Source organism: Thunnus thynnus, chromosome 9 (assembly GCF_963924715.1).
Source record: "Thunnus thynnus chromosome 9, fThuThy2.1, whole genome shotgun sequence".
Taxonomy (NCBI): Eukaryota; Metazoa; Chordata; class Actinopteri; order Scombriformes; family Scombridae; genus Thunnus; species Thunnus thynnus.
Window position 1 is genome coordinate 18,056,485 of NC_089525.1, and position 26,669 is coordinate 18,083,153.

At 40.2% G+C, this 26,669-nt stretch overlaps 1 protein-coding gene across 1 annotated transcript; it reads left to right on the forward strand.

Annotated features, from left to right (window-relative positions):
* The first annotated feature begins 9,025 nt into the window (after positions 1 to 9,025).
* LOC137189496 (neuronal acetylcholine receptor subunit alpha-3-like) lies at positions 9,026 to 24,738 on the forward strand. The gene is made up of 7 exons (XM_067599398.1): positions 9,026 to 9,282; positions 19,717 to 19,856; positions 19,998 to 20,042; positions 20,138 to 20,247; positions 20,836 to 21,043; positions 21,311 to 22,321; positions 23,618 to 24,738. The coding sequence occupies exons 1-7, from the start codon at positions 9,225 to 9,227 to the stop codon at positions 23,741 to 23,743; spliced, it is 1,698 nt and encodes a 565-aa protein (XP_067455499.1). The 5' UTR covers positions 9,026 to 9,224; the 3' UTR covers positions 23,744 to 24,738.
* Positions 24,739 to 26,669: the final 1,931 nt, after the last annotated feature.

The window sequence follows — 26,669 nt, forward strand, 5'->3', positions numbered from 1 at the left end:
ACATGAGCTGCTGTTTTCCAGTAATGGCTGATACTTCCAGAAACAATACTACTGCATCTTAATTTTCTAGCAAACACAACATCATGTCAGTCACACACACGCACACACTCAAGAGTCAAAATGTGACATAATCCTACAGATGTAGTGACAGCCATTGAATTGGAGTTGGGTTTGGCAATTATTACTCATATTTGTACCCCTGTCCTCCTCTGTACATGTTCGTATGACTCATAAATTAGATTCTTGAAATCTGTATCAATTTCCATTAGGAGAATGACCACATGAGGGTTTGGAGGGTTAGATAGCTTGTGTTTTGGTAGTGTGGAGGGTGGCAGAGTGAACCACATTTTTCTGTTTTCTAAACATCACACAACTTTTATTTGTATTGTTCTCTGTTGGGTTATTTTTCAGACTTATCTTTTGCATTAATGGACATTTATCCTTTATTCCTTTCAAAATGATACTTTTTTTGTATTTTTCCTTATTCTTCCAAATGTTTAATGTTGCTTTTAATGCTTCCAACTAAGAGGGTGTAGACTCCCATGCATCTTTCCCAACACCCATGAAGTCATCAGGTGCAGCCAGCAAGAAGCTTCGGTTCACACACTTTGCCTATTGCTTATCAATGTGAGGGCTTCAAATTGAGGCCAATATCTACATCCTCAAGGAATGCAAACACAAAGACACAAAGACACTCCATCCTTTTCCCCTTCAGCATATTGGTTCATTTAATGTTACATTTTAGAAGGTAGCTGACATCACTGCTGGCAAACATAGTGAAAACTAAGAGATATTACCCAACCAGGGGGCCAACTTTTTAAAGGTTGTTTCAGAGAAGTATAGAGTAGGAGTGAAACTGAATTTTATTGGCAGAAAAAGAAATCTGATTGATTTGGTTTTTACAATTGCTCAGCTGTTGCCAGCTTCTCTTAGACAACAACTTTGTTGAGGTGTAAGAAAGATGGATTTCAGCAGCACTAAAATTGCCTACCTGTCTCTCTGATGTCATACTGTAGAGTCAGCGACCAACCCAGATGCCATTTAAATACAATCAAGGCGTGTATGTGTGTGTGACATCCTTTAATCAGTGAAGATGGCTGCACCACTAGGTCTATGCAGGCAGAGTTGGTGTTATGGTCTCCAAGCAGGTCTGATCATGGGGCATGAAAGAAGGGATAAAACTGGATGGATGGAAAGAGAGGGAGGGAGGGTCACAAGCTGGGTGGGAAAGGAAGAGAAAGAGAGGTATGATAGAGGGAGACAGAGATACTAAAGGTCGGTCATAAACAAGAGACACAAGACTTCTGCAGTCTGCTGGCCTGACAGAGGAGCCCACATTAAAGACCTCTTCACGCTGTACTGAAAGATCAATAAGCATTTATTCTTCTCAGCAGAACAACCCCACATACAGTACATACAGACATTCAATATGCATAAATGCATGCATATAGGCAAACAGCAAGGCGTGCTGAACATGAAGGTTTTTGAATAACACTTTTTCAGGATTACATGCATTTTTTGTTTTGTTTTGTTTTTTGATCTTGGATACCAGAATGAGAAACTTTGGAAGATAATTAATGTAAGAAATGTTTGAAAAGTTGTATTACATGCATGCAGTACACTGGCTATTTGGAGAGAGGTGTAGAAGTTAAGCAGTACTGTAGAGAGCAGAAGGTTTTCAGGCATTCAGATATGCACAAACACACACAAACTACAACTCTGCCTACACTGAAACATTTCTATTCTCTTCTGTTCCTCAACCTGCTGTAATCAGACCCTTGTACCTCACATGCAGCATGGTGGGTGTCAGCAGTTTGATGTGTTTCCTGTAGTCGGCTGTTGCCCTCAATGCCCCATTATCCTCCACAGGACATTCCTTTAGGATTTATACCTGCCATTTTAACTCTGTGATCGATATTTATGAACTACATTACTGCATTACAGAATGCGTAGCTGCTGTGCAGTTGAGTCAGGGGGCCATCGATCCTCCCCTCTGAGCTGGTGAGCACTGAGCTGAGGGGGACAGACGCAGAGACCTGGTCCAAACGCTTTACAGGGTTTTAAACTGGGCTCAGGGGTTGCTCTGATATGTCCCTGCTGGAGCAATATATTTCTCCTCAAGTCTGTTACCTGCTGACAGCTCAGGGTGCCTGCTGCTGCTCACTAGTGGTCGTATGAGACACTGCAGAGCTCAATGTTATGCTTAGAGTCTGTACTAGTAAGAAAAACAGTCCTGTCATTACTTTACTACTACATCTTACCATATAAAATAAGCATGGGTCCTTATTTATAATTTATTTGGTATGGCACTGCAGTAAATGCACACATTTCAAGTATATCCTGGTAATAATCAGTTGTTGTGTGTGTTTAAGTAACAACACATCACATATGTATGACTAGGTCAGAGTCTAGATCAGTGGTTCCCAACCTAGGTGTTGGGACCCCCACAAAGGTCACAACATACATCTGAGGGGATGTGAGATTATTAACAGAAAAAAACCTTTTATTCTCCTGCTACACAAAGTTGTGTTAATCTTTTCTTTAATCTTTTCTTTTACTTGATCACTTTCAGGACAATCATTCAAATAACACAAGGAAAAAAATACTCTTTAGTTGAGCTGGTCATAACTGGTAGATCTATGCATCTGGTGACAAGGGGTCACACCAATACATTGCTTTGATTTTAAAGGTCACAAGTCAAAAAGATTGGAAACCACTGGTCTAGATCCTCATTTAGATTGTTTTTGGCACAATGTCATATCATCTTGGTGAATGTGCCCATAGCCACATGTTCAATCATTATTTTCTAAAATGAATCAGATTTAAATTTCAATGCCAGAGGAGAACTTTGTTGAACACAAAGGTCACATAAACACATATTCATCTTATTTGTATAACAGTTTGTGACATAAATGTTACCATATTTTGCAATATTATAAGAAAGGGATTAAATACTCCAGTTTGACACTTGCCCCTGAGGCCACCAACTAGGATTGCCAAGACTATTAATGAAATGTTCCTAACACATTTCAAACTGATTAAAAATCACTTGGAGCCATGATGAGCACATCTGCTTTGATGGCAAAAGGAGGCTCAGACAATTGTTCAGATTTCATCTTAGGACAAACGTGAGTGGACCAGATAATGAGTAAGCTTTGCGTGCCTGTGTTTGACCCCTTAGGCTGCAGCCATTTAATCGAAAATGACACCACTGGTCATCCAGAGAGCAAGACGGACAGCGAGGGCAAAAACAGGAAACAGAATGGAGTTGTAAGCTTGATTGTAAACAAATTGTCAAGATGTATTGTATGTGTGTTGACTGTGAGCGTATGTGAAAGAACAAGAGAGGGAGGAGGGGAGGGGTTTATGGGGAAAAAAAGAGAAACATGGTGCAGAGAGATGGCAGTTTAATTAACAGCAAAGGGCTTTAATCAGATAACTGTGATTCGAGCAGTGAAGGGACTTTAATTAGTTGCTGGTGGCTGCAACAGGCCAAAACATGACCAAGCAGACAGCATATAGTGAGAACTGGATGAATGGAAAGTAGGAAGTGGTGTTAATGGGTCTGAGAGAGAGAAGATGGAGCAATGAGCGCAGGCCTGGAAGGGTTGGGGAGGGAGGGATTGAGGATGGGAGTGCTGGAGGGTTGAGTGGGGTCACAGAGTGTAGCGTGACTGGCAGAACAGGACAAGCTGTGGGAGAAAGGGAGACGCTGAGGGCCTTTAAAACGGGTGGTGACCATGGAGTAGTAGGATTAGAAAGCGCAGAAGGAAGAAGGGGATCATGGGAAGAAGGGTAAACTGTTTAGATGGGGTTAAAGGGTAAGTTGGTCAGATGCAAAGAAAGAAAGATGGTGAGAGGTCAGTTATGAACTTTGAGATTAAATTTTAGTCATCTCTATGAGAAAAAATAAAATGCCTGTCAAATGTTCAATATTTGTTTAGCTGCAACTGGATTTCCTATAATGTTTGAAATGTTTTGGTGGGGATATCTTTTTATATGAAAAATAATAGCAAGAAGAATGGTGGACAGCATTAACCCTTAAACCTCACTGATCGCTGGTAAGTCAGTTATTACAAACTCATGCTCTGCAGTCAAACATCGTTCAAACCCACAGAATTTTATTCGAAGTTTAGCGGAGATCTCAATGTTTCCAAGGTTTCTAAATAGGTCAGGCTGAATTTTGCAGAAATATATATAAAACTATACACAACAATCTACAATATTTTCATTTAATAGCACAGTCCAAACATGCAATCTTGTGTATGCATATTTTACTAGCTTTAATGAAGAGCTGGGACAAGCCGTTTCAAAACATATTACAGTCAAACAGCATAGAATAAAATAATTTCTTTAAGCTACCTACTGTAAGGGTAAAAAAGTGGACAATTTGAATGTTAAAGGGGACGTATGTATGTATGACGTCGTGTATGTTTTCAGACTATATTTTTATTCTGGGGCTATACTGGTATATCTTTGCATGATTTACAGCTCAAAATATTACCAATTTATCTTATACTGGCCCTTTATGCAGCCCCTCAGTTTAGCCTCTGTCTGAAATAGGCTGTTTTAGCTCCTGTCTCTTTAAGGCTGCCCTCCTGATGAGCCTATTCTGTTCTGATTGGTCAGCTTCTTGAAGCTGACACTCTTCCACCTGTACGTAAACAAACAATAGCAGAAGGATGTCACTTATTTTTCTCAGTCTTTATGTTCTTTCGTTTTCAAATACAGCCACACATGTTCGAAACGAAATCTGAAATATGCGAGTGAACAATGCAAACAACCCGTGGAACAACCTTACCAACCACCAAGGCTACCAGCGGACAACCATTTGTAGCCATGTGCAAACAATCTGATGTCAATTTAATGGGGAAGTAGAGGTAACTTTGCAAACAGAGCGTTTAGAGCAGGCTGAATCCTGGGCTTTTGACTATCAGGCAGCATTTTTACATACCTCATGTTTTGGAACTGATTATGTTTAACATAGACATCTGACATAATAACAGGGTATAAATGACAGAAAATCACAAAAAAAGCATGTTATGTCACTTTAAAGATTGAAGCTGAGGCCACATTTGACCTCTCCAATAATACAGGTTACAGATCAGACTGTTGCAACTTCAGATTGCAGGTTGTTTAAAGGCAGATATCTCATCCGTGTGAGTGATAAGTAATTAAGTAAGACAGTGAGCAGCTGAGAGGAAGAATAAAATAACTAAGAATGCAGGAAAAGCACAAATGGAACTAATAACATTAATGATCTGCAATGCAGCAATTAGTGATGTTATTAGTTACAGCTGTGTTTCACAAGTCATGTTTCCTGCTGTAAAAAAAGGTCTATTATAGAAAGTCAAACATGAAAACTTTACTTATTTCAACAGAAGTGGGATGTCCCCAAACCTTTAGTCAGGGGAAAGAAGTAAAAATGAGAGGATAATATGATGTATGAAATAAGAGATGTAGAGGAGGATGGCAAGAGATAAAACCCAAATAGACTCAGTTAAGGAGAGAAGAAAAAGTGTGCAAGGTTGACGCGGATGAGCCAGGACAGTCTTGTCTGACACACACTGTTGTAACTACACTTGCCCTTTTCCTTTTCCTCCTTTGTCTCTGTTAGGCCCTCGAGGTCCTTCTGCTTTGTCTGAGCTGTCTAACCAGATGCCTGCTGTTATTTAACAGTGCGTCCAGCTGTGTGATTGCACAGAGGCAGAGACAGGACAAAGGAAGAGAAGAAGAAACAAAGTGATAAAAAGGACAACTCATTGTTTTGTACTTTTTGTGTGCTCTATTGGAGCAGTTTTGGGACGTCATCTTGGCTGGAGACTGTCCTGAAACACCAGTCGGTTGAACTATGATGCTGTGGGGCAATAGTCTCCTCCTGTGAACCTGACTAATTCCTGCATCGCTGAAGCGGCTCTGCCCCTTTTCTCTTCTTCTTTCTCTGAGTGTGTTTACATACTGTATAGTCTACACAACTTGCAATCTTATGAGGAATTATGAGTATATTTGAGTATCTTATACTACTGTTTAAATTACGGTTTTATTTTTTATATAAGTATGTTGTCTGATTTAATACACTTTGGTTTAAATACAGAGGAGAAACACATAAATAAAGATTATATTCATTCTTACAAACAAAAGACACTTGAGGGGTCATGTTAAATTTTTATCCAGTGATGTCATTGTTGTTTTCTAAATCACACATGAAAGTCATTGTGTGTAATGGCACATTATATCATGTTACACAATACACTATATCAGTTTACACTCTCCATTATAAACACTGATAAGGACTGTTGATCCAGGTAAAGCTATTATCCCTTCTTACTTCACTAATTAGATTGAAATAAATCACCAACAAAGAAACAGAGATAAGAGGCAAATACGAAATGCTTTAAATTGAGATTGAGACAGTTGAGATGTGGATTGAGTAAAAAGGGTCCGAAATTCAACAAGAAATAAGAGGTGAAAACAATTTTGTACATTTTGTGCACAACATCTCCTTCTGGACATGATGTCAGAAAGTCAAACATTTACATTTCCCTTTGTATAATATCCAAAAAACCAATTTTTTGGCTTTAAAATCAATTCAGGCAAATATACACCTCGGTCACTCCATCTCTTAAAACATATAAGGTCAAGTAATTACTAGCAAAAATATTCAATAAATGGAAAAAGTCACATATTGATCTTTTAGCTTTAAAGTTTAATGCCATGGGAAAGACCTCCAAATGTTTGTTTTTTAAATGTCAAGTATGCCTCTTTAAATGTCCATCACTATCTAGAGTGCAGTATATCTCTCCCTGTGTCACTGGGAATGGAAATATTGTTATTAAGGTGGCAGTAACAAAGTGAAAGGAGACACAAACAACTTAAGAAAGAAAAAAAAATGTAAAATTGGTGGCAAAAAATCAGAGAAAGGGAGAAAAAAATAACAGAGTGAAAGAGGATGTCCTGTTTCTCTCCAGTCTGGGCCAGTGGGTGGAGACTCTTTCTCAGCTTTTCTCTGCATCTTGCTGAATCAAAAAATAATATTCTGCAAATAGATTCACTGGCTCTGTCACGCTGAGGCACATCAAGCAGCAAAAACTGGTCCTAGTTTCCCTTCTCTTCTCTTCTCTTCTCTTCTCTTCTCTTCTCTTCTCTTCTCTTCTCTTCTCTTCTCTTTTCTCTCATACGTTTCTGGTTGACGTCTATTCTGGAGCTTTTTAACATTTCATGGTCAGCTGATCGGAGTATATCTCTCTCTCACGCCCTCCCTGCACCTCTCTCTCCCATCAAACCTTTCTTTATATACTCTGTATTTTGCTGTCTTCCTTCTTTTCTCAGTCTTTTATTCTTTTCAGGGCTCCTACTGGCCAATGTGAGTCATTGTAACCACTGCAACTTCCACCCTCCAAGCCTCAACAACCTTGGTTGACTTCACTCCCCAACGACAAAACTAATTGAGCTTAAAATTGAGGACTGAGCAGTTCCACTTGTCTTCAGCCTCTTGGCTTCTGACCTGCCAGCTGCAAACATGCATGGGACTTTGTACTGTTTCAAGAAGCAGCACTGTTGCAGCGCACTCAGACCCACTGGTCCATTACACTGCTGTTAAACAGATTTTTTGTTTGATGTGGCAGGAGAACGTACAATAAACTCTGTCAAGCATAATAAACAATCTATATAATGTTGACTTTATGTGAATATTTATAAAATGGCAGGACATGTGGGGATCTAGACAATCTAATGGACTGTTTTCCATGTACATCAATGCATGTCCACACAGATATGTGTGTTTGTGTGAGTGTGTGTGTACATGTGCATATATGACCTCTTCTAGCAGATCTGTGCAAGGTAAGTGGGTTAAGAGGAGTGAATACATGTCAGAGTACATATAAATACATCTTTTGCTGCTGGATACTAAAACATATAGTACACATGCACATACTGTACACTCCCCCACGTTCATATGTTCCACACACACACACAGTTTCATGAAATATTAAGGGACAAATCAACTAAAAGCTATTTGTTCATCTAGTTATTTGTTGGCTTATAAAATATCACTACTGTGCACATGTGACTAAGTTTTACAAAAGATGAGGTTAAGGAATTTGGACAAACAAACAGAAGAAACTTCAGATGTTAGTTGTTTTCAACAATAGGATAAACGTCCTATGTTTTGAAGGTTTTTAGGATGTATTTCACTCCACAAACTCAGAGCAAAAATACAGATTACAGACCTTTCAGTCAGATTAAATTAATTCTGACGTTTACTTCAGTATCAGGAATTTAAAACCCACTATAATTGCATTTTTTTCCTTTATAGAGGATATATAGTTCAGTCTGGACTTGCTTGTGGAGAATAATTTCAGTTCCAATTCCATGCAATAGATCTATACATTAATAACTTCCCATTATTTGAATTGGGCAGACTCTGCAGCCTTCAAGACTCAGATTACAGCAGCTAATGCTTTAAGCTGCCTGAACATTGTTATGCGTACAAAATCAATTAAGTGACTAAATAGGTCATTTACAACTCAGCAGTGAAAATATGTGATCTTATTGTTTGTGTGTGTGTGTGTGTGTGTGTGTGTGTGTGTGTGTGTGTGTGTGTGTGTGTGTGTGTGTAGGTGTGTGTACTAGCATCTTCCTCTGGAGCTACAGTAGCCTATATTAAATGTGGTGATTGGATTAGAGATATTTAACTATAACTTTATATCGATTTAAATTTCTTTTTAAAGATAGATAGATAAATAGATAGATAGATAGATAGATTAGAATATTAATAACTCTCTTAAACAATTAAAAACATTGAAAACCTGCAATCGACCCAATTATTTTAGGAAATAAGCAGCTTGCAGGATTGAATATGAAAATGGATGCACATTTTTGCAAAACCCTGGAGCCATATTTGTAAACCATTTCACTATTCCAAACTTATCACCTCTGAATCACAGTGGTGAGTCAGGTCGCGAGGTTTGGCCCGTGGGTGAGTGGGTGGGTGAGTGTAACGCAGGGACGAAGGGAGGGAGGGGGAAGGCGGGACGTGCTGAAGTTATCCATGTCGGGAGAGCGCACCGCGAGTCCAACCTCTCCACGCTCGGGAGCGCAAAGGAAAATGTTGCACTAATCTATTCTTGAGGCTCCACAGACGTCTTTAGTAGGTTATCGACAAGATCTCATTCATTGTCATCCTCTTTTATCCACAGAAAGCATCGCCAAGCGCCGATGCATCGATGATTTTCCCCGGGAAACTAACAAACGTCCTCCTGCTGGTGCTCCTGGCAGCGCAAGGTAAGACACAGCGCGCCGTGGATCGGTGCTGGACTCACAAAGCAAAAAAGTGGCATTATACTCGTTACTATAGGTGTGACATCACTTTGAATTTATAGGTCAAGTGAACGGTTTGTTCGTTACATATGTTTTAAGTTATCTTTAGTCGTGTTACCTCCTAAAATCAGGGAAAATAATCCGTGTGTATTCCCAACCCAGAGAATGAAAAGCTTGGTAAAAACTGTGCGGATGATTTAATCTGCAGAAAACAGGCTAAACTTCACTTCAGTTTATTAACCAAGCTGGATGACATGGTTATAAACGAAACTTGAACGGAACGTGATGGTGACAAATGCAAGCACGTTTAATAGCTGCAGGTGACATATCAGTTTGTGCAATTATTCGACGTTTGCTGCTTCTTGAATATTCTGTCATCGAGAGTTCAAGCGCGCACAACTCCCAGAAAAACAGGAGCTGATGCTGAAAGTGAGAAAAGTCTCCTCCCACATTGTCATTAAGGATAGTGTGCGCGTCCTTGTGCGTGCTGCTGTTCCATCGACAACCTTTCCTATTTATTTCAGACGGACGGAGACAACTTTGTCTTCTCCATCATGAGTATTTGTTCTTATCTGAGAAAAGTCACTCGTTCCAGCAAAATATTATATCCTAAATGCTCTCAAAACTTGTAGAGTCACTGTCATATAGCAGAGAGTCCACTTACAGGACGCGCGGAATCATTTAAACAATATATTCTCACATGCACCCTGGTATCAGTTTTCTCTGGAGATGATGATCTGCGATCGTGACAAGTCACATTATAGCCGATACCTCAGGCCCTGGAGCGACTGTGAAGCACCCATCCATGCACAAAACGAGCTAACACATGCATGACATACTATATGTCTCTCCAGCTGCAGCCCAATGAGTGTCAATGCTGATTTCATCCCCGTATCTCCCAGATGTGCAGGGGATGTCCCCTTCACACACAGAGGTCAGAGGTCATTGTTAGGTGCAGGAAGGAAGAACCTGGAGCTGCTGGGATTTGTGTCGTGTTCATAAGCACTTCAGCAGGGCAGATGCTTGCCAGTAGTAGTTAGCATGTAAACTCATCCTGATGCCACATCAAATTTTAAGTCCAAAGTATAAGTAAAACTGTATGATTTCCTTGGTGGTTTAATTTAATATCAGCTAAATCGCAGCTTGGCAAGTTGTCTTTTTGTTTTTCTCTCTGTGTGTGATCCTTTTCTTTCTTTCCTCTTCCTCTTCCAAAAAATCACCTCCATGCATATTTTCTAGTTTCTAACCTCTTTTGTTCATGTAAGGCTGCCAGTCTCCTATAAGCTTTAAAACAGCTAGTTTTGAAGTGAGGTCCTTGAGTATGTCCCATGGGAGCTCAAGCAGAACAAATAATAGTTTAATGCTTTAAAACTAAACTTTTGAGCTGCGTTCACATGTAACTGAATGGTTAATTTAATCTGGAATTTCATTTCATTCACATCCGCAAAGAGTACGAAGGTTCCTTGGGAGATTGTCTGTACCATTGGGAGCACCAAGTGTAATGGGAATCCACGTGGAGGATAAAATAACTCTTTAAAGTGGTAATATGTCTTTGGCAGCACTTTTGTTCTAAGTTCTAGCTGTTGCTTCTGCACTTTCCTAGGCTGTCAGTCAAACAGTGTGGGATGTACTGAAGCGTGTTTTTCTGTTGTTGATGTTTGAGTTTCTATAGGTGCCCCTCTTTTCTCGGTCTGTTCAGGATTGGTGGGTAATGCTGCTCATACTAAATACTTGTGTCTTTTTTAGCTTGCTCCCAAATTGATGAGAAACTTTTCCTGGTAAAGAACCTACCGCTGCGTGCTTTGAGCAGAGAATGTAAGAGCTTTTAATTAATCCGGATATAGGTTGGATCACTGCTGTCTTATATGAGAATGTTGTGATTTTTTACTTTAAAGCCCAGAGTGCAGCAGTGAGTTTGTCCCGGATGTGGTACCCAGAGTCCCTCCCTTGGGAGCAGCACTAAGTGCTTTCGTATCGTCACGCTCCAGTCGTCATGAAAAAGACGCTGGCTTCACACATGCTGTAACCTGACGCAGACTCAGAGCCAAGTGGAAGGGATGTGTCTCCGTGTGACACGTGGGATGGACACCCTCGCTTGTCTCTTTCTCTACTGGAGAGATTTGCCACAGCTGACTGCTTTGTTGCTTTGCCCTTGAATTGGGCGAATTTCAAAAGGAACAAGACAATGTCAATGTGACAATGTCAATACTCTAGCAGAAGAACAGATTTTACTTATGTGAAAGGAAATCCACTCTGTGTCAATACTAGTCAGAGGCAATTCACTCTGCTATTTGGGATAAAACCCAGATAAATGAAAAGATTCTGCCCTCGTCTTCCTCTTTACCCCCATTCTGTCCTCCACCTCTTCTCCCTCCTTCCCTCAATCCCTTATTGGCTGTATGATTCTAAACAGGGCTGTGTATGCAGATAAGTGTCTGAAAAACACACATCGACACACACATGCTCCCAGTGGGGGTCTGATTAGTGAGCTACAGAAGGTATTGTCTCCTGCCATCCAGAATTGGATGATTTGTCCCCATACAGAGGAAATGCTGATCCTGCAGTCCATGGGATTGGGGTCTTTTAGTCCAAAATAGAATCTGGTTTGAGTAGCTTGGAGGTACGAAGTACAGGTTTGTACAGCATGTAGGGTTGTTATTTGGAGTTATGACACAGCCACACAGTCACAGCCTTTGGGATAAATTGTGGTGGACATCAGCATATTTCAGGACTAGACTGGTTTCTTGAGGTTTGGGATTTAGCTATTAAAATCAGTGAAACTGCACAATGCTTTTTTTCCTGCATTATCTTTAGCAGAAACAGCTAACAGAAATGTCCAGCCATGCTGGCATTATACTGATCTGAGCCGCATTATGTTTCAGGCCTGACCCTTTATCTCACTTTGCTGTGCATTTTAATAGGCTGCAGCTGCGTGTTGACAGCGTAAAGAGGATCTGCCTTTTCCGATAAGTTCTGCAGCAATGAATGCAGGCTGCCAACGATAAAAACAAAATACTCAAAGGAAGGAAAAAGTCACCACAACTGATTGTCTTAAATCAGTGGAGGTTGCGGTGTGTGTGTCTTTTCTTTCAGCAGTATTTGAAATGGTTTATATTAAGCCTCTGTTGCTTTTATCTAAGTCTGCTTGTATGCAGTTGTCTGCTTGCATCACAGCATCATCAAGAATATTTGCTGCTCTGCCCAACTTAAATGCTCTTCTGAGCTTGGAACTACAGAGCAGCTCTCTGATTTCCCTCCCAGAAGCAATATAGTTGCATTAAAGTCTTGACAGGCAATCAGTGTGTATGTGTGTTACTGTTTGTGTGGCTTAAGGACTGTGTGGTGGCTTGAGGATCCTCTTAACACGATTGTCGTGTGATTATTGCAACCAAACCCCCCCCTCCCCTTCTCTCGCACACATACTGTGTAACCACCACAGGCAGAGGCCTTATTCCACCCCCTATGGATTGGCTTAAACCATCATACTTCCCCCCGACACCACCACACACACACTTTCTATCTCTTTTCACATACACACAGACATCCTCTTCCAGACAGCCCTGCTCCCGGATTCCTCTGGGACATCTTGGTCTTCAGTGCTGGCAATGAACTGAGTCACGCTTAAGTATGAAGGGAGAGAGTGTGAGATGTGGGTTGAGCAAGACAACATAGGCTTCAGGTGCAGAGAAGGACATTCAAGCATTTCATCCCCTACTTTTTTCCTCCACTTCTCCTTCTGACCCCTGTCCATTTTCTTTTGCCTCTGATCCTCTATTGCTTTGTTGTGTTCTACTCTGTCAAGTCCATAACACACAATGCAGGCTATTACAGGTTGCAGCCTGGTGTGCTGTGACATTAATCGTCTATTTTATTAATAAATCCTTCAAAATATGCCATAGCTTATATAGTATACTGGTCCAACAGTGTAGTTCTACCTAAGTAAGCCCTCTACTATTACATTTTCCATTACTTATCCATGTCTGAGTCATGGAATAACAGCACAGCTGTTTCCTTCCTTTTGATGGATCCAGAGAAAATCTCTTCAACATGCCCTGGTTCTGCTCCAAGTACTCCTCCCATTTGGTACACCTCCTCCTTCAGAGGCACTCAGCTGGAGTGTTCTCATGCCGCGTTCACATCATATGGGACAGATGATGGAGATGGGAAAGATTCTCATGTTTACTACTTGCTGGCATTCACGTCATCAAGAGTGTTGAATGATTACAGAATCAGTCGTGTGGAGATTCAAATACTGTGCATTGACAAAATAACACCATATCCATTACACTGAATGTTGGTCTTTGGCTAATGTGCAGAATCCACATTTATTTGGTTTTCAAGCACTTCCATATTACTAAATGCCACGTCATAATTACGACTTGGATGTTGACTTCTTACAAGTTGGAAGCTTGTAATTATGATAACTCTGATATAACCTGAACATGGCATCACCAGGTTGCCTGGTAGATTGCGATTGGCTGTCTATCTGATCATCTCATTTATCACAGCTATGAATGTTCACTGGAATTCAAATGTCATAAAGAGTGTCTATCGTTCTGTTGTCCTTATTCTATCTCTGTGCTTTTCTAGGGAAACTTCATTGGAAGTTATGTTGACGTCTGAGTTCACTCTTTCTCAATGCCATTTACATGTTCACTTCTTTTGATGTTGAGTTACAGAAGACTATCACCATGTTGTCTGTTACATGATACATGCAACAACATAAGCGTGAATGTGAGGGGTGACATGCTGGAATCAGACTACACATTATTTTTGTCATAGGGTCATGAATACTGTGACATGTCCAAGAGATATATTCAAGATAATTCATAGCTTATAGATGATCAGGGAAGAGGTGCAAGGGACAGACTTACATCTTGCAGCAACAGTAACATGATTCCTTCTTCGCATGTTCCTTTCATGTGTACAGATGTGCAAAGGAAAAATGTTTTGAGCTCCTGTTGGTTAACATCACAGAACATGTAGTAGAAGTTGTCACACAAAGCAAGAGAAGGCACAAAAATTCTGACATGCTGCTCTTTTTGTCGGGGTGTTGTGAGGCGTCCCGAATGCTGCGACCAGTCTTCCACCATGACAGATAAAACAAACTCGAAGATCATTTTCGTAATCCCTCATGTCTATCAGCCATTATCTGGTTGATATCAGTCAAGTTAAAAATTTCTGACTGATTAAGTTTTGTTCTGAATTTTGAAAATAAACATATTATAGGGGTTATATATATATATTTTGGGCTACTTACATGAGCCGTTTCGCCATTAGATCACCTTTAAATATAGAGAAATGTTTCTCTTTATAAATATGTTTATTCACATATAATATCTTATTCTGACCTCAAAACGCATACACAAGTGCAAAGCAGGGACGCAAGAAGCTACTGAATTTCATGCGTCAGTGAAAAAATTCATATGCTGTTCAGAGTGAGTCAAATCAAAGGTGAAAGGACATACTGGACATAAATAGGAACATATGCATATGCAGGCACACACACACACACACACACACACACACACACAGTTACATGTATGGTCTTCGTATAGGCAATCCCTCATACATGAAGACACACATAGGTTAAAACATGCAGCATATGCATAATGGGATGGCCACAGCACAGGCAGTAATCACTGTGGATCCTCTAGTGCGTCATTCACCATGTCACAGTCAGGCCATCAAAAACCCTGGAGAGCAGAGACACGCTATCTAGTTTTTCTCTGCTTGTTCTTGCTGTCACTTTCTCCCCTCTATCTCTCCTCTCACACATACTGCCAGCAGCATATTATTGGAGGGTAATTAGTTCCTTCAGAGTGTCCACCACTCGCTCTCGGGCTCATCCTTTTAAGCACATGCCTGATCAAAGAGCTTCCCGCAAGCCACAAGTCTTTCTGCTCAGCTTTAGGCTCCTGTAGTCATGAGAGATGGGAATGGACTCACTGTTTAGCTCGCTAATTCTAAATCAATGTAGCTTTTTAAGGGTGAAATGCGTGACTGCTTGACTTGGCTTCATCCGTGTCAGAACAAAGACTTGTCACTTTGTTGCCACATCACAAAAACTGGGGATGGAAAGAGTCCACGTCTGTTAAAATGAAACACGCCTGTCATGCTGATTTCATTGTTCATCATCAGACACAAATGCGGTCTTGTCTACAGTGATTAACAACTTTGTGTTAAAGCTTTAGACAAGTGAGTTTGTTACATATACACACAGTTATTTTTAGATGTCGTTTGTGGTTTCAGGAGCAACTTTGCCCATTTTTTATATGTGCACTTGCTAGACCTTTAAGCCCTATATGGAAAACATTATTTGAATGACCTGTCTATACTTCACATATTACGTAGTATACATTCACTACAGCATGTTACTATGTCATACAGTTGCTATAAAGAATGCATATCTTCTTCATAAAACATCCTAAACCATGAATGTTTTATCACTCACTGCTTGTTCCTCTCACATGCACACTCATAAATACACTCTTGTACCACACAAATTAAATTCCTACATCTAAAACCCTTCGTTAAATACCAGGGAGTGTGGCGAGCAGTAAAAGTATCAACTGAGATGAAAGGGCAAAGGTTACAAATAACTTCCTTTAAGTGAAGGCTACTTAAGATCTCCAGTGGCAGAATAAAGGAAGGGAATTAAGAGAGTGGCTATGCTGACAGAGTGAGAGAGAGAAAAATATTGGCTTAATTTTTTTTGTCACAGTGAACAAAAGGTCCAATTAATTGACTGATTATAATTGCCCTGGTTCCCCCTCACCCAATTAGAGGCTTAAAGAAGGTTGTGGGAATGCAGCGGGCAGTTTTTAAAGCAGGTACCAAGAGCTGAAATTACACAAGTGTCTCGGGAGAGAGGCCTTTTCATTACGCTTTAAGACTCAGCTCGCCTCTGCCAGTGACCTCAGAAAACTTCTTGAGAGTTTTGGAGTTGCTCTATAATGCAACTTCTTACTCATGTAGCATTAAAACCAGAGCTGATGTTTTAATCTTTTTTTGAGTTAATCATCTTCTTACAATACTTGTTAAAATTAAGCAAAGAACTTCACTGAGATATAAGCTTGCCTGAACCTTCTCCCATATATCCACTACTCCAAATGTTATGGCCACATTGCCTTCATCTGGGTGGTGATCCTGATCAGTGCAGTGAGTCTGGTGACGGCAATACAGCTGAAAAATGTTTTGAGGAACAAAGATAACAGTGAAAAAGCTGTGTGACCTGATTTTCATTGTGTGTGCTCCATCTGAGTTTGAATTTTATACGTGCATGAGGTGCATGTGAGGTGTTTGAAAGTTAAAATTTAGTGGAGAGAGTGATTTGAACTCAGATGTATGTGTTTTAATAGATATGGATGAATTAAGTCATTGCATCATTCTGTTCATTTTTATGGTGTTAATATTGTCTGGGGTCACATATGTGAGTGTGTTTGGTCGTTGTTTTATGTGCAGCAGATGTTGTGATTATGTAAGTGTTGTGAGGGATTTTTTTTTTTAGCTCAGTAAGGTGAGGTTACCACCCCTGAGCTGTGTTAGTCCCCTGTAATGTTAAATCAAAACAGTTGTTAAAATCTCTAAAAGGCCGAAGAAGTGTTTTAATTGTGTTTATCATTTTTAGACTCTAACCTTTACATGCTTCAGATTCACGTTGCCCTCGGTCAGTCAGATACCCCTTCAAATGAACTAATGAGGGATGAGTTTCACTTACCTTGTTATTTCCCTGGCCTTTTCCCTGAACATGAGCAAATGAACAGGTCTCAGGAAATAAGAAACCAGACAGACTGTAATCTGGGAGGTCGGCATGACATCAATATAAGTGTACTCCCAGTGGCAATAAATGGAAGAACTGCTTTATGACTTTATGGACGGTGCATATGAAATATTTGTTCCAGCATATAGATTCTTAAAAAAAGATGTTTTATGAAAGTAACATCCCTATTTCAAGTTCACTTTCAATGTGAATGTGTTTGTTGTAGTGTCTTATGGCAGTGGAGAACATGCACATTACTAATATGAAAGTAGAGAACATATCAGAAATAAAAATACAGTTAACACTCTTGGGTAATGGAGAAGGTCCTGTGGGCAAATAAATTCATTATAGTTAATCCTGCTTCTGGTCTCTTCTCATTTTTGAGTCCACAAAAACAACAACCACCTCCTAATTAACTGAGCCTACACTCCATCCATGCTAGCATAGTTCAACTAGTTCAGTAGCTTGCCATCAATCATCAACCATTGCAGTTTATATTTCTAATTATATTTCATCAGTTTTTCAACTGTTACTGTGAAAATATTCTCTCCAAGACACATTTTGGGTACAAAAATATGAATATAACCTGCACAGTACTGCAGTTATTATTCCTCCTTGTACAAGTTTCAGTATTAAGACATGACATACACATTTTTGAGATATGATAATGAAGATGACGAATAAATTGACAGGGGGGAAAAAAATGTCAGTGTAAGGTTGTTAATCAGTTGCAAATGCTACTGGTTTGTAGAGAGTTAACTGACTTGCCCTGATAGAAAGTGTCCCATTAAAGGACCATGTTTTATTTAGTTGTTGTCAAGGAAACAAACCTTTTTAGCGAAAGCAAGCGTAGCTATTTGTGTATATATGGGTTGCGCCCCATTTGCCCTTTTGGTGAAGCACATTCTTTTCCATCCATCTAATGGTTCATGCAGCTTGGTAAGTGCAAGTTTTATGGTTTGGGACTAGTGCTGAATGCTGTATGCATCCTTTCTCAACTCAAAAGCTATGATGGGAGTGGTTGATGTCTAATTTTTAAAAAATGTGTTTTAATTATTGCTTTTTGTCCTCCATATTTGTGCTGTAGCGAAACTGAGCAGTCCGTATTCAAAACAGAGGAGCTGACTATGAATGTTTCCAGGCTTGACATGGACTGGACCAAACTTTGTGTCCATTGTGTTTAGTTAGCAGATGACAGAGGTGACAGGAAATGGAGGCACTTTATATGATGAAAGGAAAAGAGAAAAAAGAGGAACACAATGAAGGAAATATGGGATGAAGAAACTGTGATGAAGATACTGAAGGAGGCAGATAAAGAGAGATTATGTGTGTTTTTATGTTTTTTAGAGGTGTATAAATAGTAGAGAGGATTTGCAGTTTCTTGAAGCCACCAGCATTTCTGAGGTTGTGCTGGTGGTTTGAGTGTGTACTGTCCCAAGTGAGGCAACATTTTCTGCTTGGACAGGCGTGGCGTGGGTCTATGTGCCATCCGAGGCACCAGTGTTACTAGTGGCAGCTTTCCACAATATGACCTTCAGAGCAGCCGTACAAAGTACAGATACACTGCACATACACACACACAAACACACACAAACACACACACACTTCTGCAGACACACTGAGGCCAAAGGCGTAGCATTCTTTTTTTGTCAAAGCATCTTGTGTTTACAGATTTCTTAAAAGCTTTGCCTTCACTGTGTAAACATGCAAGTGCAATGCCTTTTATCACTCAATTCAGTCTGTCACAACCCTCACTCCACCCAGAGCAAAGAGACATTGATTAAACAGTAAAAGGGTAATTTCACCTAAGTCAAACTGAAACAGATTTTCCATTTTACCTCTTACCCTTAGTAGCATCTAGAGATGCAGATAGATTTGGCGTTATGTGCCTAGGATATAAACCATCTCTCAATGGAAGTGAAAGGAATTGAGTTTGTGGTGTTCAAAGTAAAGGATGGTGTTGTGTGTGAAATTTTCCAATGTATTTTTTAAATGCTTTACAGGAAACACCATAAACAGAATTTAAAGCTGAAGTGCTGGACATTTGTCTCCCCCTCTGGCAGTGAGAATAATTACAAAAACACTGTCGGCACGTCATAGACTCCGCCGTAGCCTACTCAGTTGCTACTGCTGCGGCTGTAAAACAGTGGATAAATTTAAATCAGAATTTGATCCATTTGCTCTGATTACATTTGGAAAGTCTAGAAGAGCTGCATAATTATATTATTTTATCCCCATTCAAGTTAGCAGAGGGCTAACCAGAAGTTAGCTGGCTATACCAGCGGAAATCTCTAGTGCGCATGCCCTGCCGATAGAGCATGTGCAGTATGCATTCATCTGGCCAGCGTGGGAATGTTAAACCGGACACCAGATAAAATCTCTGTAGCTGTACTGTGAAATACAGAGAGATTTATCTGGCGGTGATAGGCTTAATCAGCATTGTGTGAACTTGTTTGGCAAGGGCTTGAATGTAACGGATGTTCATTATGTAAAAGTTCTGCACTGCAGGTTTAATTCAACTCTATTATCACAGGAATAGCACTAGTGTTAAAAAAGCACTGACTTTGTAGAGCGAAATTGGGACTTTGCTTTGTTCTTATTCTCTTCCCATTTCTTTGTCTCTTGTCTTTCATTAGGCTGTTTTTCATCTAAGGCAGAGGACAGATTATTTCGGAGGTTGTTCCGCAGGTACAACCAGTTCATCCGACCAGTGGAGAATGTATCTGATCCAGTCACAGTGGAGTTCGAGGTGTCCATATCTCAACTAGTCAAAGTGGTAAGGGTTTAGAGAATGAATACAACAACTCATTCTCTCTAAATGAAGAAATCATGTGTATTATTATATTTTTAGAGGCATGTAATTCATCCTCAAGTTCCTCATCTCTTGCCGTCTAATTTGCCTTGTCTGTCGTCACAGGATGAGGTGAATCAAATTATGGAAACCAATCTGTGGCTCAGACATGTAAGTAATGTTCATGTCTCATCCTTCATGGGTTGGCTTCAAATTATGTTTCAGTGAATTATGTAAAGACTTCATTGTTTCCATCTGTTTATCAGGTCTGGAATGACTACAAACTGAGATGGATCCCTGTTGAGTACGACGGCATTGAGTTCATACGAGTTCCATCCAATAAGATTTGGAGGCCAGACATTGTTTTGTACAACAAGTAAGTCTGAGTACACAAATGTTAAGAGGTGAAAAGCTCTGACAATTTATCATGTAGTTCAGTCCAACCTATGTGTTAATGGATTACATGGATTACAGGACATGAAAATAATGCCACTCCACCAATTAGCTGAGCTTTTGAAAGCAGAAAAATGTTGTCAAATAACACACCTAATCTTTACAAAGAAATGTGTGCAAACTGCTGTCACTGAAATCAACTATGTCATGTGTTCACCCAGTGTGTCACTTTTCTGTGAAAAGCTAGATGATGTGTGCCATGTGTGTCACTTCTGTTCCATTTTTTGGCATTGAGGCTGTCGCAGCTGAATTTAAATAGACATCACCCATCATTAGGCACCCACTTGGCACCCACTTGGTTGTTGTAGCCATCAGTTGGTTCTGATAAATAGCTGGGCAGTAGAAACTTTAATAACTTTTTTTCTCAGTCCACATTTCTTTATACTTCTTCTGAAATGCTAATGGTATTTCAGTTATTTATGCTCACCATCTTCTGACCTTTACAGTTAAATGTTGTAATGGCCTTTAAGTGAAATGGCATTTACATCCCCTTGAAAATGCTCTCTCATAGTGCTGTAGGTGATTTCTTAGTGGAAGACAAGACCAAGGCTCTGCTGAAGTTTGATGGCACCATCACCTGGGTTCCTCCAGCTATTTTCAAATCCTCCTGCCCGATGGACATCACCTACTTCCCCTTTGACTACCAGAACTGCTCCATGAAATTTGGCTCCTGGACCTACGACAAGGCCAAGATTGACCTGGTGCTCATTGGCTCAAAGGTCAGAGGAAAAGTCAGACGGCAATTTTATTCTACATGACACATTTGCAACACAATATTCCTTTTGTAATAACTTTGCAATCATAGAAATATTAGCAGGAACATTTCAATACTGAGCCACAAATACCTTTTCATGTGATCACGTCCTCTAAAGTGGCAATTCACTTTAAACTGACTTGATTTTAAATTTTAATACACAGAAACTGTAGGTAAGAAAACAATTTTCCTACAAATAACTTCTATTCACTTCATATTTACATTTCACCAGGTGAACCTTAAAGACTTCTGGGAAAGTGGAGAGTGGGAGATCATTGATGCACCGGGTTACAAGCACGACATCAAGTACAACTGCTGTGAGGAGATCTACCCGGACATCACCTACTCCTTCTACATCCGCCGGCTGCCACTCTTCTACACCATCAACCTCATCATCCCCTGCCTCCTCATCTCCTTCCTCACAGTGCTGGTCTTCTACCTCCCGTCTGACTGTGGGGAGAAGGTCACCCTGTGTATCTCTGTGCTCCTCTCCCTCACTGTGTTCCTGCTGGTCATCACCGAGACCATCCCTTCAACGTCACTCGTCATCCCTCTGATCGGCGAGTACCTCCTCTTCACCATGATTTTTGTCACGCTCAGTATTGTCATCACTGTCTTTGTGCTGAATGTCCACTACCGCACCCCCATGACTCACACAATGCCAGAGTGGGTGAGGGCGGTGTTCCTTGGGGTGCTGCCCAGGGTGATGCTGATGAGGCGGCCTATCGACCAAGGCTGCTCCTCTTCTGCCAGTATCACAGGAGGCACGGGAGGAGCAGGAGGAGGAAGCAGCGGAGGGAACAAGAAGAGAAAGAACAGCCTGGGAGGAGGAAGTGGCACGGGAAGCGTAAGCGTTGGAGGTATCACTGGGGGTGTAGCGTGTCCACCGCTGGATGGTGGTGCAGGTGGAGGAGGGGCCTCCTCAGCTGGCGGCTCCATGAACTGTGTGGAGTATGGTGAAATGAACCGTGACATGAACCGGGATATGAACAGAAGGTGCCCCTACAGAGGCAAGGAGGTACCGACTCCTGTCCCTCCCCCAATGGTGCCCCCTCCTCCTCAGGCACACCAGACCCAGGGGCCCCAGGAGTCGGAGCTGCCCAAAGTACCGAGGCCATTGAGTGCCCCATCGCCCGTGAATGCTGTGGTTGCCTTCTCCGTGGTGTCACCAGAGATCAAGCAGGCCATCGAGAGCGTGAAGTACATTGCCGAAAACATGAGGACTCGCAACAAAGCCAAAGAGGTATCATAATAATATTTCCAGAAACGCAGGATTATTTTTTAAGAAAAATAACATTTAATCCTGAATATGAGATTGATTGGTTTGTTAAAGCCAAAACCTGTATGTTTCTTAATCAATAATAATAATTGATATAATTATATTTATCTGTCTGGCTCTCTATCCTGTCAGTTGATGGTGCTATTGCCCTCTAACTTCATTACTTCACTAATAATAATAATATTTATGTTCATATTTTCATTTCATACTAAGAACATGTGAATCAACTTCACAAAGTGACAGTAGTGTGTTTTGTGAATGTTGTATTTTGAATATGTATAAGGTATTGTTTTCTATTTTAGGTTGGAATTTTCTAATTATCTAGGTTGGAAATTTCTAATTTGCCAAAGCTACTAAAACATATTCTGCCTACCAGGACTTAAAGAAGTAAACAAACATAAATAGTTAGCCTTGTGGAGACCAGATTTTTATCCCCAGATTGAAGGTGAGTCCCCATATTTGATGATACGAACATAGTGTCCCCACTATGTACACAGCACTCACAAGACACACATAGGTGCACACACACACACGCACACACACACACACACACACACACACACACACACACACACACACACACACACACACACACACACGCACACACACAGTGTGTTATCTCTGCTAGTTTATACCTAGCTTGGTAAATGGTGCTGAAACCATTTACACGGAGCTATAAAGGGAGTGTAAAGCTGCTTGTTTGTTGCAGATGGAAGGCTTTGTGTACGCCTTCCTCACACTCTGGATGGTCCTGATATGTTTGTTGCTTCATCTCCATCTCTTCTTAGCAAAGCGCTGCTCTTTCTTTGATGCATGCAGAATAGCCATACTGCCTCTTCGATAGGCACACAATGGCATTATGGCCACTGCAGCCATGATCCATTTGTACACAGCTGACTGATCATGGAATACTTATAAACAGTATACCAAACACACACACTGTCCGTACAAATGAACCCAATAACCACATAGAAACATGGTAGTAAACATTGGTGGTTCTCTCTGCCTGTTTTACACAGAAACACACCTCATAGCCATAAAGCTCTGGTGTTGACACAGTGACAGTGAATGTGAGCATTTGTGTAATTGCTCAAAATTTCACAATTACCATTAAGGAAAGGTCACTTGGAATCTTTTAGGGAGGAGAGAGAGAAAAGTGCTATTGCATATGAATTTGTGTGCCTTGGATATTTTGTATTTTCTCTCTCTCTCACACACATTTCAGAGAAAGTTCTAAACCATCTACTTTCCTCTCCTTAGGTGGAAGATGACTGGAAGTACGTCGCCATGGTCATAGATAGGATCTTCCTTTGGGTTTTTGTGACAGTCTGTGTGCTGGGAACTCTGGGACTCTTCCTTCAGCCACTCATCAGCTTCTTAAAATGAGACACTTTGGTCTTTGTCTTCTTTCTCTTTCTCTTTTTGTCTATCTCATCCTGTCTCTGTAACCCACTTGAATTACTGTGGGAATTATCCTTCCTGCAGCTCTCTCACATCAAACACTGGACTCTCTTTATTTCTCCTTTTCTATCTTTTTTGTCCCTCGTCTTTCACTATCTTGTTCTTCTGCGGGACTCTTATCGTCAGCCATCACTTCTTAGCCCTCAGCTGTCTGTTTCCTCACATGACCTACCCAGATTACCCCAATTATCCTTTGCCTTACCCCATCAATGCACATGCAAGGCTGTTATCCACTTTCCTCCTCTACGTCACTATTTTTTCAGACATCTCATCAGACATCACCTTTCCTTTCTTTGTTTTTCTCCTCTCCTGTGCCATGCTATGACCTCCCACTGCCTATAGCTTATTTCTCTCCATCACTCTTATCTTCATCTCACCCACTGTGTCCATTCTACTCTCACTCTATGTGCTTTACTGAAAATGTCAACTAAGTCGTTGTTATTGTACAGTCTGTACATTTTTTTTATTGTAATTACTATAGAAGGCCCTCTCAGAATGAAAAAACAACAAGAAAGAAAAATCTGAATATAGACATTGAGAGTTTTACAGTAGCACTTTGTCATTGTAAGTCAGTGCAATAAAGACAATACGCTTTGGAGAAATGTGGTACAGTACTTTTTTTTTTCAATACCTGCAATCACCTTTCTTGTGTCTTTGTACAAATCTCTGTAAAATACAAGTGAGTAATGCATGGCCTCTGAGAAGGACACTGGCTATTTCTGTACACACATGGTACTGTGTTTTCCACATGTGGTCACAATAAGTATAAGTATGCATCGCGCATGAATTCACAACAGTGCAAATGTACAAGGTATAGAGACTCTTTGTATTGCACAATGTAGATTAAATCTGTAAAAAGACTTAAAATGGCCAAACTGTCTCAAGTCATTTCTAATAATAAAGAAGGTCTCAGACTCAAACTGTGTGGAGTTTGCGTGTTCTCCCTGCGTTTGTTTGGGTTTTCTCCAGTGCTCTGTTTCCCTCAAGCAGTCCTAAAACATGCAGGTTAAGTGAAATGGAGACTGCATGCTGGGATTGCCCCCATGAACCTTATCAGCATAAGATGTAGAAAGGAGATGGATGAATGAATGGATGTTGAAAAAAAAGAAAAACGCCATATCAAAAAGGCCAGAATCAAGTATGACAGATCAGTTTCACATTAAATACTTATTAAAACAAGATTGCATGTATGTTAATGTCTGCCTGTCTACATGTTGTAGTCCTGCTTGAGAACGAAGGCCCTCTGACCTCATGTGTAATTGCATTAAAGTGTGTATGTACAGATAATGGCAAAGGGTATAAGGAGAGGGAGAGATGATGCAGAAGGAAGAAAGGAATGAGAGAGGGAAAATGGAGAGAAAATATATGAAACCATAGTGTAGTTACAGTTACCAGAATAGGTCACTGGAAAGGATCGCTGGTAGCTTATAGGCGAAATGAAACTGTTATTTTCCTTTTGAGGCAAAAAATGTCCAACACAGGATTTGGATAATTGGCATGTTGGTCAACATCATTAACTGCTGTGAACATATAAACATAATAATTATCCAGTTTCCAGTAGATCACTTGCTGCAGTGCTCCTTTTTTTCGTTTGCATTTACTATGTTGAGTGACAGCAACTTGCAATAACTAAATAAGAGCACTGACGTTTTAGCAACCGAGTCTTAAGGGTTGACATACCGAGGATATGTGTCGCTTTTTTAAACTCTCAAGTGTCAGATTGCATTAGCATTTCCATATTTATTACAAGAGAGAGATGAAACAACTGTGGTCCTTTTAATATTTCAGTAATAGATGACAATGAAAGCAACTGTGAAGAGTATTGCAGCTGATTAAAAGAAGACTTCACAGGACCTTTCTGTTCAGCACCACAACACACAAGCAATAAGATGGGCAATGCAAATGCAGTAACTTGAATTTAATTTTTCCTGTTGTTTGGCAGCTCTGACTGGGTTTGGTTCAATGCATCATTCTTGAGTCAATGGCTGAATATGCCATAATCAGTGTGTGTGTTTTGAGATCCTTGAAAACATTTCCAAATGGATTTTTGATTAAATCATTGGCCATTTATTTAGCTTTTACTGCAGCTATTTGCAAATATTGCAAAAGTAGAATATAATTTTGCATAGTTACAGATTTGTATTGCACTATTGCACAAGTCTTTCACTTTTATCAAGCTGCACTAGAGCCAATGATCTGTCAGTGATACATGGGTGATTCTGATGTTTGTGTTTTTAAATTTTGTCAAAATTTCCCAAAGACCTGTAGCATAGCCTGTATTATTAGTATGTATGTCCATTTAATGAAGAAACCAGTGGAACTAACAGTGATAAACTTGTGACTGGAAAATCCCCTGAGAAATATGTGTGAGAAAGTGAATGGATATTGCTCAGTCATTCACATATAATGCATCTTTGAGCATCAACTTCTGCAGCTGGGTTTCATAATAACAGGACAGTGAGACCAAAAAGGTGCATATTGAGAGGAGGGCACAGATTTGGAGGATTTGACAAATGAGGCAGAAAACACCAAGAGGGAGGAGTGATAAGAGGAAGGGGTGAAGCTGGCGAGAAACTCCAAAGGTCCTTGCTGACTCTGCAGGGGTCCTAATTTCTATCATCATATAAAAACTCCAAGTGCAGGTACTTTCAAACTAGCATGTAGTGAACAGAACTTACAAGTACCCATGTGTTTGCGTCAAGTTCAGGTTATTTTTATTCTATTTAACATTAGTAAAATGATCAATTTACTTATTCTACTCATCATTTGGTTCATGGCTATGGCTTATTTTTGATTTATTTAATGGTTTATTTTATCAATTGTAGTTTTGGACATTGTAACTGCATATAGT